This window comes from Rhinoraja longicauda, chromosome 29, assembly GCF_053455715.1.
Source record: "Rhinoraja longicauda isolate Sanriku21f chromosome 29, sRhiLon1.1, whole genome shotgun sequence".
In the NCBI taxonomy this organism is placed as follows: domain Eukaryota; kingdom Metazoa; phylum Chordata; class Chondrichthyes; order Rajiformes; family Arhynchobatidae; genus Rhinoraja; species Rhinoraja longicauda.
In genome coordinates this window covers 26605056-26623441 of record NC_135981.1, presented here as the reverse complement: position 1 = coordinate 26623441, position 18386 = coordinate 26605056, and the positions used below count along the sequence as shown (strand labels likewise).

The window sequence follows — 18386 nt, the reverse complement described above, 5'->3', positions numbered from 1 at the left end:
GGGGAGTGGAGAATTTGAGGCGGTTAATGTCACTCCGGCAGGTGGAGATGAAAAGTTCTCGTGAGGGTAGTTGGCCTGCCGGGGGAGTCCAAGAGGAGGGGGTCCGCTGGAGACGGGAGAAGGGGTCATCACTGAGGGGTGAGGACTCCTTCCCATGGAAAAAGGCTCGGAGGCGACGGAAGAAGAGCTCCACATCATGGCGGACCCAGAACCCGTTGATGTGGGGGCGGAGGGGAACAAAGGTGAGGCCTCTGCTGAGGACAGAACGGCAAGTGTGGGAGTTGGGGTCGGATGAAGGCAGGGGGGCAGGTGGAGGGGATGTATGGTGAGGGGGTGGTGGGTTAACAGAGCGGAGGGGGGCATGAGGACCAATGTGGGGAGTAGTTAAGGTTGCCTGGCTAGAGGCGGAAGAGGGAGACCCAGTGGAAACCTTACTGTGGTTCCCTGTAGTAGGGGGTGGGCAGTAAGACCCAGTGGCGCTGTGGGACACTGCCTCGTGGGGACTGTGGGCCCAGCGCGATGTCTGTGAGCCGGGTGAAGCTGCGACCTGCTGCTGAGCCTGGGAGCCGGGTACAGCGACGGCTGCGACCTGCTGCTGGGTGGTGGAGCAGTGCGGGTCGACACAGTCGCTGGGGGAGGCCCATGGGGAACTGGAGCCCGGGTAAGCAGCGGTTGGCCCGGTCAGCGGATGGCAGGGGAGGACGTCGGCGGCAGCGGCGGCGAAGAGGTCTGGAAGGTCGGCGGTGGTGAAGAGGCCTTGGACGTCGGCGGCAGTGGCCCCGGGGAGACGGTGGAGGTCGGCAGCAGTGGAAGCCTCAGGTAGGCCTAGGAGGTCAGCGGTGGCGGCCCCGGGGAGGCGGCGGAGGTCGGCGGCAGCAGCGGTGGAAGCCTCAGGTAGGTCTCGGATGTCGGCAACAGCAGCCCCGGGGAGGCGGTGGAGGTCGGCGGCTGCGGAAGCCTCAGGTAGGCCTTGGACATCGGCAGCAGCGGCCCCGGGGAGGCGGTGGAGGTCGGCGGAAGCCTCAGGTAGGCCTAGGAAGTCAGCGGTGGCAGCCCCAGGAAGGCAGCGGAGGCAGCGAAAAGGTCTGGGAAGCCGAAGGCAGAGGCCCCGGGGAGACGGTGGAGGTCGGCGGTGGCGGCGGTTGTAGCCTCAGGTAGGCCTCTGAAGTCGGCGGTGGCGGCCCCGGGGAGGTGGTGGACGTCGGGGTGGTGGAGGTCGGCGGTGGCGTCGGTGTAGCCTGGCAGTGGATGTAGTGTACCTGGATTTTCAGAAAGCCTTTGATAAGGTCCCACATAGATTAGTGGGCAAAATTAGAGCACATGGTATTGGGGGTAGGGTACTGACATGGATAGAAAATTGGGTGGCAGACAGGAAACAAAGAGTAGGGATGAATGGGTCCCTTTCAGAATTGCAGGCAGTGACTAGTGGGGTACCGCAAGGCTCGGTGCTGGGACCACAGCTATTTACAATATACATTAATGACTTAGATGAAGAGATTAAAAGTAACATTAGCAAATTTGCAGATGACACCATGCTGGGTGGCAGTGTGAACTGTGAGGAGGATGCTATGAGGATGCAGGGTGACTTGGACAGGTTGTGTGAGTGGGCTGATGCATGGCAGATGCAGTTTAATGTGGATAAATGTGAGGTTATGCACTTTGGTGGTAAGAACAGGAAGGCAGATTATTATCTGAAAGGTGTCAAGTTAGGAAATGGGGACGTACAACGTGATCTGGGTGTCCTTGTACATCAGTCACTGAAAGTAATCATGCAGGTACAGCAGGCAGTGAAGAAATCTAATAGCATGTTAGCCTTCATGACAAGAGGAGTTGAGTATAGAAGCAAAGAGGTCCTTCTGCAGTTGTACAGGGCCCTAGTGAGACCACATCTGGAGTACTGTGTGCAGTTTTGGTCTCCAAATTTGAGGAAGGACATTCTTGCCATTGAGGAAGTGCTGGGTAGGTTCACTAGGTTAATTCCCGGAATGGCGGGACTGTCTTATGTTGAAAGACTGGAGCGTCTGGGCTCGTATACACTGGAATTTAGAAGGATGAGAGGGGATCTTATTGAAACATATAAGATTATTAAGGGATTAGACACGCTAGAGGCAGGAAACATGTTCCCAATGTTGGGGGAGGCCAGAACCAGGGGCCACAGTTTAAGAATAAGGGGTAGGCCATTTAGAATGGAGATGAGGAACATTTTTTTTCACTCAGAGTTGTAAATCTGTGGAATTCTCTGCCTCAGAAGGCAGTGGAGGCTGATTCTCTGGATGCTTTCAAGAGTTAGATAGAGTTAATGATAGCGGAGTCAGGGGGTATGGAGAGAGGGCAGGAACGGGGTACTGATTGTGGATGATCAGCCATGATCACATTGAATGGCGGTGCTGGCTCGAGGGGCCGAATGGCCTACACCTGCACCTATTGTCTAGTGTCTATGGACTTCGACTGCCCTGAACTTGGAGGGTCTAGTAGAAGACGGCATCATTTTAACATGGGTAATAGATTTCCCAACTGGCTAGTCTACAAGCAATGGGATGGGCATTTGGTGATTGCCAGGAATGAGAAAGCAAATGCCATCTACCTGAGAAGACAGCAGGTTTCATCGAATCATAGAGTGATAGTGTGAAAATGGGCCCTTTGGCCCAACTTGCCCACAACGCAAACATGTCCCAGCTACACGAGTCCCACCTGCCCACGTTTGGTCCTTATGCCTCCAAACCTGTCCTATCCATGTACCCGTCTAACTGTTTCTTAAATGTTGGGATAGTCCATGCCTCAACTACCTCCTCCGGCAGTTTATTCCATACACCCACCACTCTATGTGTGAAAAAGTTACCCCTCAGATTCCTATTACATCTTTTCGCCTTCACCTTAAACCTATGTCATCTGGTCATCGATTCATCTACTCTAGGCAAGAGACTCTGCATCCATCCGATCTATTTCTCTCATGATTTTATACATCTCAATAAGATCATCCCTCATCCTCCTGCACTCCAAGGAATAGAGTCCCAGCCTATTCAACCACTCCCTACAGCTCAGGCCCTCTAGCCCTGGCAACATCCTTGTAAATCTTCCCTGTACCCTTTTCTGCTTGACAACATCTGTTCTATAACTTGGTGCTCAGTACTGAACACAATACCATAAATGCGGCTTGCCAACGTCCTTTACATGACGTGAGGTTTATGCATGATGGCATCATTGCCACAGCTGAAACATCTTGGCGCAGTGTAGGAGCTGCTGCCTTACAGCGCCAGAGACCCAGGTACGATCCTGACTACAGGCACTGTCTATACAAAATGTGTACGCTCTCCCTGTGCCCACGTGGATTTTCTCCAGGTGCTCCAGTTTCCTCCCACATTCCAAAGACGTGCAGATTTGAAGGGTAATTGGCTTCTGTAAATTATCCATAATGTACAAGTGATCGCTGGTCCGCACGGACCCGGTAGGCCGAAGGGCCTGTTTCCACGCTTTATCTCGAAACCAAACTAAGCAGATTGCTTTATTGTTGGGAGAACATGCAAGTCCCTTTTCACAGTGTAATACTGAATCATGATGGCAGCAAATCAGAGTTTCCACCCAGATGTTGGATGGTCGCTGGTGGAGCTTCAAATAATGGTTATTCATTGATACTTTTGCAAGTATGAGGTATGAGATATCACTTACAGGCTGCAAAGCATGAACTCCAAACCCTGCACCAAGTTGATGCCAGATTATCCATCCTCCTTGATACTGGCAAGCATCCCAGTGAGATAAGAATTTCAATGTGCATTTCTATTAGCTTTAATGTGTAGTTGCTCAATCATAATCTTCATCTGGGCCTGCTGTAGCAGAATTGGAGTGGAAGTCCACTTTCCAATGAGTGGTCGGTATTAACCCATATCGTGGCTGCAATCCACCCATATCCCAATCTTACCTCATGGAGATTCTTAATTTTGCACTCCTCTGAATTTCATTGTCGGCCTATCTGCTGGTGTTAGTGTTGGAAATTGAGGGATATATGTGTTGATCATCAATTTTCTTCTACTGCCTGCTCAGGCTTCAATCCACAGGTACCTAAAATTTAAAAAAGACAGAAGGGTAAGATTATAGTAGGGGCTGAGAAAGGACTAGAAGTGTACGTTTACACATTTGCTGCTTATATATCAGAGGTATGTAGGTTAATTGGCTGGGTAAATGTAAAAAAAAAAATTGTCCCTAGTGGGTATAGGATAGTGTTAATGTACGGGGATCGCTGGGCGGCACGGACTTGGAGGGCCGAAAAGGCCTGTTTCCGGCTGTATATATATGTTATGATATGATATGATAAGAGTTTTAGCTCCAATAATGACTTTGACCTCAACACCAGACATCCCAATATTGGCTTAATTTCCTCCAGTGATAAAACAATGCCACAATCACCCATCCTGCCATCCTTCACCCCACCCACACAGTAAATAACAATATAGCAAAGATCTGTCAATTAATTATTCATAAATCAAGGAAAGATAGAAACAGGGTTACCAGCAATTACACAAAAATGCTGGAGTAATTCAGTGGGTTAAACAGCTTTCCTGGAGAACATGAATAGGTGATATTTCAGATCGAGACCCTTCTTCAGACTCAAATCAAGGAATACCTATTGGGGATAGCTCTGCATCTAGGCCTCCATTGAAGTGCCCTGGGGCTAAATCACTGCTACATGCATCTTCCGGCAACTGCTTCAGCTGTAAAGTTGTTGGAGTTGTACTAATGCAGGCAAGTTTGGAATATCCCACCAGAATCCAGACTTTTGCCTTGTAGATGGTGAAAGGTTTTGGGGTGTCAAGAACTGAACTCACTTCGATGTACCCAGTCTCGGACCTGCTCCTGTAGCCAGTATTTATCTGATGTCCGGTTGATGATCAGATCAATGCTGACCTCAGAATGATGAAGGTGGGAAACTCCGCAATGGTAATGATATTAAATGTCAAGAGCAGCTGGTTGGTTCTTTGTTTTTAGAGGTGGCCATTGTTATTGGCACTTTTGTGCCACACATTTTATTTTCCCCTTATCAGTCTTCCCCTGACTGATGTTAAATTCAGTTGGGAACAATTATGGCAAAGGAGAGCAGGACATGGTAATGGGTTACATGGGCAGATTAGCTAAGTAAACCACCAAATGTATTAATTTCTCAATTCTTGCTTTTAGCCTATTATTGTTCATAACAGAAATACGCACAGATGGAAAGGCTATGCAACATATACAAAAGTGTATACACAAAAGTAAAACAAGAGAACCAAATGTAAGTCCTTGAAATGATTGATTATTTTGTATTTTTCTCTTCTGTAAATGCCACCAGTGGTAATCTTAACCTTTTGCTGTCAAAGCAATAATTATGCGCAAGAAAATAGAGTGCGGTTCTATGGAGTTACTATGAGTGTTATAATCTACTTACATAACAGATTACCAAATGGTTAGGTTACATTTGGATATGTAAACCAATTAAGTTAACTTACAGTTGACATCATATTAAGCACATTCCACCTATGCGGTTAATAGCATTTTCTGCAAAAACAATGGCCATTAATCATTCGTATTTTCTCAATTGTCGATATTCTTCAGGTAGAATTGGTTTTAAATTCAACAATTGATGATTACAGTTTCTATAGCAGTAATAAACCAGATACTGAAATATGAATAAGGTAATGGTAAAGTGAAAAACATCAGAATGAAGTCAGATTGCTTTTTATAATTATTTAATATTTACACTCATGAGTCAAGAGTGTTTTATTGTCATGTGTCCGAGATAGAACAATGAAATTCTTACTTGCTGCAGCACAACAGAATATGTAAACATAGTACACTGTAAACGCTCACCAAATCCACCCAAAACTTCATCCTCAATATTGATGGTCTCCCAGTATCCACCTCCCCTCACATCCGGAATCTTGGAATCATCTTTGATCAAACCCTCTCCTTCGACAAACACATCAAACACATCACAAAGACAGCCTTCTTCCACCTCAAAAACATTGCCCGTCTCCGTCCATCCCTCTCCTTCACAGCTGCAGAAACCCTCATCCACGCCTTCATCACCTCCCGTCTGGACTACTGCAACAGCCTCCTCTATGGCTCACCCTCAAAAATCATCAGTAAACTTCAATACATTCAAAACTCCGCTGCTCCCCATCCCCCAGAGAATCCAGTACAAAATCCTCCTCATGACCTACAAAGCCCTCCATAACCTGGCCCCATCCTACCTGACTGACCTCCTCCACAGGCACACTCCCACCTGCACCCTCCACCTTGCTGCTGCCAATCTCCTGTCCCTCCCCATCCGGACCAAACTCAGATCCTGGGGGGACAGGGCTTTCTCTATCGCTGCTCCCATCCTATGGAACTCACTACCCCAAACCGTCAGAGACTCCTCCTCACTCACCACATTCAAAACATCACTGAAGTCTCACCTCTTCAGCACTGCCTTCAACCACTGAGGGTCACCTCACCTTCTGTCTCCTTTCTCTGTTCGTTTACTTATTTATCTATTTATTCACTTCTCTATGTTCTAGAAATCCCTGTAAAGCGTCTTTGAGTGTTTGAAAAGCGCTATATAAATGTAATGCATTATTATTATTATTATTAAACAATATGAGAACAAAAATCAGTGTATATATACACATATCCCAAGTACACACACATACACATATATTTCCACATACATACATACTGTATACACACACATATATATATTATATATATATATATGTGTATATACACATACATACACACACATACTCAACCAAGATTTGGAACATAATGGGAGCAGCTGTAGACCATGTGCCCCTCAAATGTGTTCTGCCATTCATTGAGAGTAGAGGAGCAGGGAGGTTCTGCTGCAGTTGTACAGGGCATTGGCGAGACCACACCTGGAGTATTGCGTACAGTTTTGGTCTCCTAATCTGAGGAAAGACATTCTTGCCATAGAGGGAGTACAGAGAAGGTTCACAAGATTGATTCCTGGGATGGCAGAACTTTCATATGAAGAAAGACTGGATAGACTCGGCTTGTACTCGCTGGAATTTAGAAGATTGAGGGGGGATCTTATAGAAACTTACAAAATTCTTAAGGGGTTGGAGAGGCTAGATGCAGGAAGATTGTTCCCGATGTTGGGGAAGTCCAGAACAAGGGGTCACAGTTTAAGGATAAGGGGGAAGTCTTTTAGGACCGAGATGAGAACATTTTTTTTCACACAGAGAGTGGTGAATCTGTGGAATTCTCTGCCACAGAAGGTAGTTGAGGCCAGTTCATTGGCTATATTTAAGAGGGAGTTAGATGTGGCCCTTGTGGCTAAAGGGATCAGGGGGTATGGAGAGAAGGCAGGTACAGGATACTGAGTTGGATGATCAGCCATGATCATATTGAATGGCAGTGCAGGCTCGAAGGGCCGAATGGCCTACTCCTACACCTTGTTTCTATGAGATCATGGCTAATCTGGAAAGCAAAACTGTAGCAAATTATTTTGGTTAAATAATATGAACAATGCAACCAAATATTTGTATTTTTTAGTCTTAGGTCGAAACACATGTTCCATTGGACCCTTCAAGTCTAAATGGAAACACAAGCGACTGCATATGCCGAAATTTTGAACAAAAATAAACTCCCGGAGAAACTCAGCGGGTCAAGCAGCATCTGTGGAGAGAAATAGACAGATGATGTTTCAGCTCAGCACCCATATTCAGAATCATGGAGCAGAGGAAGCTGGAGGACCTGACATGTATACAGAATTATGAACAATGACAGGGTAGATAGTAAGAAGCTTTTTTTTCATGGCACGTTTCTAAAAGCATAGGTTTACAGTGAGGAATAAAAAGTTTAAATGGGGGGTTGAGGAAGAATTTTCGCACACAGATGGTTGAAATCTCGCTCGCATTAACTGAGAAGCTGCTGGAGACTGGTACTCTCACATTTAAGAGAATGTAGAGGAGCACTCAAATTGCCAAGGAACAGTAGGCTAATAACCGGTTTAGTATAGGCAGTTACTTGATAGACAGCATAAACATGGTGGGCCAAAGAGTTTGTTCGTGTGTTGTATGCCTCTATAAATTAACATGGCAAAGCAGATTATGCATGTAAAATGCAGAATATGAGAGTTGGTGAACAGAGATTGCTTCTACCTTGAATATCTCTTGACTGAGAAACATTGAGCTGACTAAAAATTGGAGAATATCCAATACACCAAGGGAAAGATTAATCAGGGATTTAACTGAAGATTTAGGTCAAACTTTCAGAGAGGTGTGATGAGAACATTCGGAGAAAGGGAAATCTAAGTGAATTTGAAAATAAACTTGCAGAAACTGTCCCAATACAAGTGTAACCTTATTGACATCTGTGAGGGTGAGGATAACCACTGCCAGATGGGCAGACAAAATGCTGACCATGGCAGCTAGGAAACCGTGAAAGAAAATGGAAACATAATATGATTGTTATTGTGCATTACATATTTATGAGCCCCATATCTGAGGAAGGGTGTGCTGGCTCTGGAGAGAGCCCAGCGGAGGTTTACAAGAATGATTCTAGGAATGAGTGGGTTAGCATATAATAAGCGTTTGACAGCATTGGGCTCTACTCGCTGGAGTTTAGAAGGTCGAGGGGGGGCCTCATTGAAACTTACAGAATAATGAAAGGCATAGATAGAGTGGATAGACACAAAATTTTGGAGTAATTAAGCGGGACAGGCAGCATCTCTGGAGAAAAGGAATGGGTGACATTTTGGGTCGAGACCCATCTTCAGACTTCTTCAGATGCTGCCTGTCCCGCTGAGTTATTCCAGCATTTTGTGTCTATCTTCGGTTTAAACCAGCATCTGCAGTTCCTTCCTATAGATGGAGTGGATGTGGAAAGGATGTTTCTACTGGTGGGAGAGTCTAGAATAGCATCAGAATTAAAGGGTATTCTTTTAGAAAGGTGAGGAGGAACTTCTTCAGTCAGAAGGTAGTTAATCTGTGGCACTCATTGCCACAGAGGGCTGTGGAGGCCAAGCCAGTGGATATTTTTTAAGGCAGAGGTAGACAAATTCTTGATTAGAACGCGTGTCAAGGGGTATGTGGAGAAGGCAGAAAAATGGGATTAAGAGGCAGAGATCAGAGATGATTGAATGGTAGATCCCGATGGGCCGAATGGCCTAATTCTACTCCTAACAATGTGAACTTGTGACATGTGGAATCATCTTTAAACTTGACTGAGAGTTCCATTTGGTATTTTGCCTTACCTGCTGCTAGACTGAGGGATGTCTTCAATTGGCTTGAAAGAATACAAGAAATAAAAGGTGTAGGGTGTTCAATCACCTCAGCATCATTTTTCCAACACTTTCCTATATCCCTTATATATCTCAATATTTTTAAATCATCTGATCTATCTAGCCTTGGTTAACATTTTATTTCATTTCTGTCCAGAATTGCGACCTCATACTTTGAGATTATGACACCAATACTGGACACCCCAGCTAGGGGAAACATCAGCACATATAGCTTTTAAATGCCCACAAGAATTTAGTATCTATAAAACTGTCCAGATACTGTTAGTAACCCAAATTTTTCATAAATCAAATTGAACAAAAGCAGAGTATCAGAGAAACAGCTCTGATAGGGATAGTGAGCAGATAGGAATAGAGCAGCTGTCAACTGTCTTATTGATTCAGAGTGAGCAAGTGAGTCTCCTCAACACTCCCTGCTCTGCTCAGCTTGACCCAGCCACAGAATGATCTGGATCGTTCATAAGCCAGGCATTTATAATCTCGGGACAGGTCTGTATGTATGAATGAGATCAATTCTCATCCTTTTAAACTCCACGGTATTAACACAGTCTGCTTAATCTCTCCTCATATGATAAACGTGCTGTTGCTAGTTATAATCTGGTCATCAGGTCCTGGGGATTCTTCACCTTTCTCTCCCACTATTTTCACCAAGGCCATTTTTTACAAATGCTAATTTATTTTAAACTCATTCACTCTGAACCTGTAATTCTCCAGCATTTCTGCGTGTTTTTTCTAGGTATTCTTCCATGAAGCCATACAAAATCTCTTTGCAATATAATTGCGCCTGTCTCAGTCTTTGCATTGACTTTAGTTTTCTTTTTACATACCTACCATAGTCTGCTTAGTATGTCTTTTGCTGACTAATCTTGTATTACTGCATTCTCTTTCTGCATCATGGCTATGGTCCCCTTTTGCTAAATTCTGACATTTTCTCGACCTTTGGAATTAATGATTTTTTGGCAACATTATATGCCTTTTGCTTTGCCCTAATAGTATCTTTTCTTGATTTTCATGGTTGTAAACAATGTGCTAATTCTTTTAATGCTAGCTGTTATTTAATTTATGTGCTCTCAATCTACCATAGCCAACTCATACTCATGACTTTATACTTTGCTTTATTCACATTTAAGATTTAGGTCACACAAATTCACTTTCTAATTTTGATACAAAATCATATTACAATTAATATTCTCTGAAGTTCTCTAAAGTATCAGAACATCCACTAATCATTTTCTCTGTGCATAATACTGGATCTAAATTAGTTTAAAAAAACACAAAGCTTGAGTTATTCAGCAGGTCAGGAAGCATCTCCAGAGGCCATGGATAGGAGGCATTTCAGTCAGGACCCTTCTTCAGACTGATTGTAGTATTGGAAAGAAAGCTGGAAAAGAGGTGGGGGCGGGATAAATCGCCAACTGATAGCTGGATGTAGATGGGGGGGGGGGAGTTGTTCGACAGATGTGTGGATAGGTGAGAGGAAATTGAGACAGAAGGATGTAAGGGTGTAAGATGAGAAGAGCAGTTAAATGAGAAGCTAGAGGGAGATAGGTGGATGGGGATGAGGAAAGGGGGATGGGATAGTGGGTAAATGGTGCACACCAAGGCGGGGCACAGGGAAGAAATGGGAGAAAAAAGGACGAAGAGGGTTACGTAAAATTAAAGAATTCAATTCTCATACTATTGGGTTGCTACCCAAAACAAATATGAGGGAATTTTTGGAAACATGAAGTTGTTGACTCTCTCCATCACCAACCTGTCAATGAAGACAGGTTCATGGTTCCTCGGTTTCCTACTTCTCGTCAACAATCTTGCTGATGTTGAGAGCAAGGTTGTTGTTCTGACACCATTCAATCAGATTATCAATCTCCCTCTTATACTCTGACTCAGCATTATCTATAATTCGTCCAACAACAGTTGGTAAGTTTAAAGATGGCATTGGAACTGTGTCCAGCTACAGTCATGAGTATAGAGTGAGTAGATCAGGGGACTGAGCGTACAACCCTAAGGTGCTCCTGTGCTGGTGATTATCGAGGAAGTGTTGTCAGATGTACTTTTTGGTCTTATTGTCCAAGTAGTCCAGTGCAGAGTGGAGAGCCAGTGAGATCTTATCCCCTGTTGATCTACTGTGACGGTAGGTAAATTGTAGTGGGTCCAGGTTCTAACTAAGGTAGGATTGATATGCACCATAACCAACCACTCAAAGCATTTCATCAGCAGGACATTAGTGCCACCAGTCAGGGGTCATTGAGGCATGTTACTTTACTTTTATTGTGTATTGTCGATGCCCTTTTAAAGCAGGTGGAAACCGGGGAGCTCAGCTGAAATTTTGAAGATGCCCGAAAAACCCCAGTCAGTTGATCTACGCAGGTTTTGAGAATGTGATCAGGTACACCATTAGGTCCAGATGCTTTCCGAGGGTTCATCCTCATGAAGGATCTTCTGATATCAGCCTCGGTGATTAAAATTAACATGCGAATGGGAGCTCTGGGGACCCGAGAAGGCATATCAGTGTTCTCCCTTTAAAGCGTGCTTAGAACACAGCGATGCCTTCTTGTCGCTTGAGCTGCTACTTGGTTTTGCCTCAAAGGAAGTGATGGGATGTGAGCTCTGCCACAACAGCCGGAGATCCATTTCACCCTCTAATTTAGAGCAAAGTGTCTCTGCAATTTTGATGGCCTCATCATGGCCTTACCTGGTATTCTGTATGAACCTGCGTCGCCAGATTTGAATGGCTGAGATCTGATCCTCAGTAGATCGCAGACGTCTTGGTTCATATATCATATATCATATACATACAGCCGGAAACAGGCCCTTTCGGCCCACCAAGTCCGTGCCGCCCAGTGATCCCCGTACATTAACACTATCCTACACCCACTAGGGACAATTTTTACATTTACCCAGCCAATTAACCTACATACCTGTACGTCATCTAAGGTTTCTGGTTAAAGACCATTTTGATGGTTTTTTAAAAATATTTCTCTACAAATTTCCCGATGATGTTGGTAATAACAGTGGCATATTTGTTCAGATAAGTGGCTTGGTCCTTGAACATTGCCCAGTCTACTGACTCCAAGCAGTCACAGAGTCATTCCTCTGCCTCCCCAGAGCAGCTCTGTGCAGTCCTCACCATTGGAGCTGCGCACTTCAATTGTTGCCTATATACAGGACAGAGCACACCCAGGTTCCCAAAGTGAGGGATGAAGTGAAAGGTATCTTTGATATTGGAATAGCAGTGTTCGGGAGTTTTTGATCCCCTAGTGCTGCAAGACATGTGCTGGTGGTAATTTAGAAAGGATTTCTTCAAAATGAACTTGCTGAAGTCCCCAGCGATGATGGGAAAGGTGTTGGGGAACACAAATGATATGCAATACAGCATCTGAAGCTTTGACCAACACATAAATTGTGATTTGAATACCAAGGATCGCAGTGTATAACACATTAGATGTCCTGCCATCCCTGTCCTAAAATATTTAGTTAAGTTATCAAGTTACTTAATTGTGTTACATAAAAACGTAAATTAGGATTGGGAGTATGTCATCTAATTCTTTAAGAACAGTTCTGGCATTCATCAAATTCACGAGATGTCTTCTACCTTAGCTCTGTTTTCTTGCACTGTCTCCATATCCAGAAATCCATTGACATTCGTTTCCTGTGAATTCATTGAATGAGTCTACATTGCCCTCCAGGGCTCCTGAATCCAAAGATTCTCTGAAGACATTTCTCCTCACCTCAATCCTAAATGGCTTACTCCTTATTTTGAGTCTGTGGCCTATAGTTCTGGATCCTTAGCCAAGGGAAAATACTCACAACATTCACACTGTTGAGCCTGATAGGAATGCTCTCAGTTTCAAGAGATCACATCTCTTTCTTCTAAACTCTAAAGTATTTTCACCTGGTCTATCTTCCATTCCGAGAATCAGTCTGGTAAATCTTCATTGCATTCCTTCTGTAGTAAGTACATGCTTTCTTTAAGTTAAGAAACCAAAATGGAATAGACGTCAAGTGATGAATCACTAAGGCCCTATTTAAGGTATTTTTAATCCTGTACCCAAACATTCATATTAAAGGAGAATTTACCACTTGTTTTCCGATTTGCTTGCTTTACTTGCATTTTTTTTTTTCATTGACATATGCAAGGATATCAAATACCTTTGAAGATTTCCCATTATATCACCAATTTCGAGTAATTCGAGTTTCACTGTACCTGAATTGGTACACATGACAATAAACTGACCTTTGAACCTTTGATTTTAAAAATACTCTACCTTTCTGTTTATACACCAGTTCTGATTATTTTACATTTCCCCATATTATATTCCATCAATCAAGGTCAAGGTCAGTTTATTGTCACATGTACCAATTAAGGTACAGTGAAATTCGAATTTACTTAATAATAGGTTTGTAATAATTGAAGTCAGAAGAAGAGGTGTACATGATGAATTTGTCATGCCATATGTCAAACATAACTTTGATTTGGGTTTCAAATAATTTCCTGCAGTTTCATGAACTTGCATGTGTAAAATGAATTCTCAATTATGTACTTATATTAAAGTAGAACTTGATTATTGCAGTTTTATTGGATGTGATGCAATAAAAATGAAGTGTTTTCTCATGTGATTGTTTTCAAAATGTACTTCGAACTTTCACGTTATTATCTGTAAAGCTTGAGCATTTGAACAAATACAGGTAGCATGATTTGTTCAGTTATATTTATGTCAGCCAGTTATTTTTGAGTCCAACTGAGTCGTTCAAATCCAGAAGCTCCCAGTAACTGTTGTCTTAGAACTTTGGAAGTCATAGACCTGTTTGGAATCAAGAGTGGCCAAGAGTCCACAGTGCTAAAAGCAAAGATCAAAGGTAATACTGTAGAAACACCCAAGTTCAATATTTTAGCTATGGTTTCCCACAGATAAATAAAAACTTTTGACGACAAACTTAAATCTTCATCTCTGGACAATGAACTTCTGGGGTAACTTGCCTGTTGTAGAACTGAACACGTTTCATCAAGTTCAGTGGAAATTAAAATTTCTCAATTAAACAAAAAAGGGTAACAGATACATCTGCGGCACTTGAAGTGAAGATTAAAATACCTTTTATAGGAAAAACATGTACACATGATTAATACCATTTACCAGGCAGAGAGATTATTTGTCACAAGTGGGGAAGTTATGGAGGGGTCACTCCAGTAGTTATAAATATTGATTGCTGTAAAAGATATTTGCTTTCCCGGGGCCACTGTAACTTTCTTTTTTTTTTTCCTAATCAGATGTGCAGCACTTTGGTCAACGTGGGTTGTTTTTAAATGTGCTATACAAATAAAATTGACTTGACTTGACATTTCTTCATGCTTACCCAGCTCCCGGGGCGAGGTTGGATACTCACAAAGATTAAAGGATTATTGCCAGAAAATGCAGTTAGGAAAGCTCCCACACACAATGGGGCAATGATCAAAACAAATGTCACTACTAAACCATGAAGTCTCCACCTCAACATCTTTAGAATGATCAGTTACTTTGGAGTCTGACTGAATCATTCAAATTCAGAAGCTCCCAGTAACTGTTGTCTTAGAACTCTGGAAGTCATGGACCTGTTTGAATCCACAAGTTGGTTTGGAATTCTCACAAGAATGGGTCATGCCAATTGCTGCTGGTAAAAACAAAGAACAAAAGCATTACTGTCACCCGAGTGTAATATTTTACAGTAAACCAGCATCTGCAGTTTCTTGTCCCCACCTTTAGAACAGTTAAACAGCTTTTTTATCAGGAAGGCTGTCTACCAAAGTGTAATTTGGCAAAGGTTGGGTGTTCATAAGTTCATAGGTGATCGGAGCAGAATTAGGCCATTTGGCCCATCAAGTCTACTCCGCCATTCAATCTTGGCTGATCCAATCTCTCCCTCTCAACCCCATTCCCCATAACCCCTGACACCTGTACTAGTCAAGCAACTATCTCTGCCTTAAAAATATCCATTGACTTGGCCTCCTCCGCCTTCTGTGGCAATGAATTCCACAGATTCACCACCCTCTGACTAATTAAATTTCTCCTCAAGTCCTTCCCTAAAGGAACATGCTTTAATTCTGAGGCTATGACCGCTGGTCCTCGACTCCCCCACATCCTCTCCACGTCCATTAAATCACACGGGGGAGGGTGGCGCATCATTCACTGCCTCGTTTAAAAATTCGAAGCTCCCTATAACGGCCTCGCGTGTTCTTACCTCGCGGGAAGCGTTGGTCGTGGCGCCGAGGGCCAGGCGTCGCCTCACGGCTGCCCCAGGCCCGCCGGCCGCTCGGCCCCTCGCGCCCCCGCCTCGCCCGCCAGTGGGGGGTTTAAGCGCGGGAAGGGGCGCGAGCGGCGATCGTCCACTCGGCGCGTGTGCGCGAGCGCGAGCTGCCCCCTCCCCTCCCCCTCCCCCCCCCCCCTACCCCAACGGTCCCCGCCCGCCCCGCAGTCAGTGAATGGGCAGCAGATGGGCGAGACCGGCGTGGCGACTGCTCCCGACGAGACGAGGCTGAGCCCCTTTCACACCCCGCCCGCCCCACACCGCGCCTCAGCAGCCCGCTCTCCTCGCCACAGCCACAGCAACCGAGGGGCCACATGGAGGTGAGATCCCCTCACTCTCAGCGAGGAACTTCGGTTTTCAAACTCCAGCCCAGCCCCATCATTTTAATGAAATCTGCCGAACGGCCTTTCACGGACGTCGGCCCTTGGCTTCGAACTTAGTTTTTTTAATATAGTCATAACAAGACGTTAGGTTCATGGCGTCATTTGCTCCCTCCTAAAAGTTTTTTGTTTGTTGTGGGATGGGGAGGGAAGAAGACTTGGGCTTCGAGTGGCCGGCGGATTTTATTCGATTTGAAGGGTGTCGCTCGGCAGTTTGGAGGTTCGGGTCTGACGGGAGAAGGTGCCGGCGTCGAGTTACTTGGGGAAGGAGGGAGGCCCTGACTCCTCATTGCCGGGGCGGAGATGGCGATGGTGGGAGGTGGGGGGGAAGGGGGACCTTCACCGAGCAACTGCGGCCGCTGCGCGAGCTCCGCGCCCTCCTGGCGTCGCGTGCCTGGAGCGGGCGCGCGGGCACCCACGGGCACGCGCATAGAGGTGGGAAAGCGCGGCCCCGCCACGCGGGCGCGCGCCTGGGGGGTGGGGGTAGTGACGCACAGGTTTGCCCCCTTCAGCCAGCCACTCATCTCTCCATACTTCATGAGTGATAAGAGCAGAATCAGGACTACACTGCCATTTAATCGTGACCTTGCCCTTGCAACCCCATTCTCCTGCCTTCTCCCCATAACCCATGACACCCGTGCTAATCAAGATTGGGTCCATTTCTGCCGGAAAAATATCCGCTGAATAAAGAAGATATACTCAGGATTTACATGAATCAATTGACCAACAACACTCCCAAATGCAATGGTAAATTTTCCAGAAGGGCATTGCTGTGCGTGGAGTCTCATTCCATAGAGCAATGGAAGAGCACTGTAGGGAGATGTGTAATAGCTTCAAGGTCCCCCCCACCCCCCCCCCCCCCCCCCCCACCATCCAATCTCAGGCCGGCATTGAAATTTCTTCCTTGAATTTTGATTTCCTTATCCCTGGAGTTACACTGAAGAAGCCAAAGCATTTGTGATATCTCAAAGTACAAATAGGTCTTGACCCAAACGTCATCCATTCTCTCCAGAGATGTTGCCTGTCCCGCTGAGTTACTCCAGCATTTTGTGATAACCAGCATCTGCAGTTCTTTCCAACATAAGTACAAATACATTATCAGGAATGGAAGAGAAATGAAGTAACTAGAGATAATGAAATAACCTTTTAAGATGAGAGTGAAAGATTTAATAGGAACCTGAGGGGCAACTTTTTCTCACAGAGTGTAGTGGTCATAGGGAATGAGGAGGTAGTTGAGGCAGGTCCTATCACAACATTTAAATGTAATTTAGATAGATACATGGAGAGGAAAGATTTAGACAAATATGGGCCAAATGCAGGCAGGTGGGATTAGTCAGGCAAAATTTGTGGTGACACCCCATCAGCTAGATTGTCAACAAACTAACCAAAGAATCACATTAAGGAATTGTCAGAAAATAAAAATGGAATCAAATAGCACAGTTTAATAGTGTGATGTGCCGTGGCGACGGCAGGAGGCTCCCGCAATGCTCCACAGTAGAAGGCCCCTCCTGATGTGCCGCAGAGCCAAACACATCGCGGGCCATCCATGACCACGTGCGGTTGCAGGTGTGGCTTGGCGCCATGATGAAGGACAGGCTGCTGCCTGCAAGGGGAAGCTCGGAAGCCATCATGCTTGGCCTTGAAGAGGAGGGAGCCGCTGGCGACGACAGACGTGAGGAGTGGGCCGGTAGGAAAGGGACTGTGATTTGCCTCCAGCTCCTTCAAGGTTGGCTGCATGAGGCACCCCCTGGGACACAAAAGCAGTCGGGCAAGAAGGGGAGGTTAGATCGCGGGCCGAATTATTCAAGGGTGACAGCGGAGGCCCTGCAATGGCCTGAGGCTTACCTGGATCGGGAGCACTCCATTGCATCCAGCATGTGGTCTTTGGACTTTTTCTTTTTGTAAATGGTGCCAAGTAATAATAATTTCTCGTGTAAGGTATGCAACCAGAATTTCACCATGCAGTGTATACGTGGCAATAAAGAACCGTTGATCCATGTCTCAACAATGTGAATGTGAATGTTTGATTAAGATATAAGCTAAAATATTGTTATTTAAAAAAAAAAAATTTGTGTTTTTAATTTATTTTTATTTAACTGCCAGAGGAGGTAGTTGAGACAGGTATTATAACAATAATTAAAAGATATTTGGATAGCTACACGAGGAGGAAAAGCATGGAGGGGCGTTGGTCAAACAGGAGCAGGTGGGACTATGTAGATGGGATAACTTCGTCAATATGGGCAAGTTGGGCCAAAAGACATGCCTGTTTCTGTGCTGTATGATTCTATGACTGAGGGTCCAAGATATTGGTGAACAGGGACGACGAGATCAGTGCCAATGGTAGTCGATAACTCCGTCCGCTATGACTTCAAGAGATAGTCACAAATTAATAAGTTGAAATATAATTAAAAACACTCATCAGGCAAAGGGTGTTCAACCTTAAATATTAATTG

General features: G+C 44.8%; 1 protein-coding gene across 1 annotated transcript in view; it reads left to right on the top strand.

Annotated features, from left to right (window-relative positions):
* Positions 1 to 16236: 16236 nt before the first annotated feature.
* The window catches only part of moto (minamoto), a 62914-nt gene continuing 60764 nt past the window's right edge, over positions 16237 to 18386 (top strand). The window contains exon 1 of the mRNA XM_078424778.1: positions 16237 to 16368. Coding sequence (XP_078280904.1) covers positions 16237 to 16368 — 132 coding nt within the window. The remainder of the gene's footprint in view (positions 16369 to 18386) is intronic.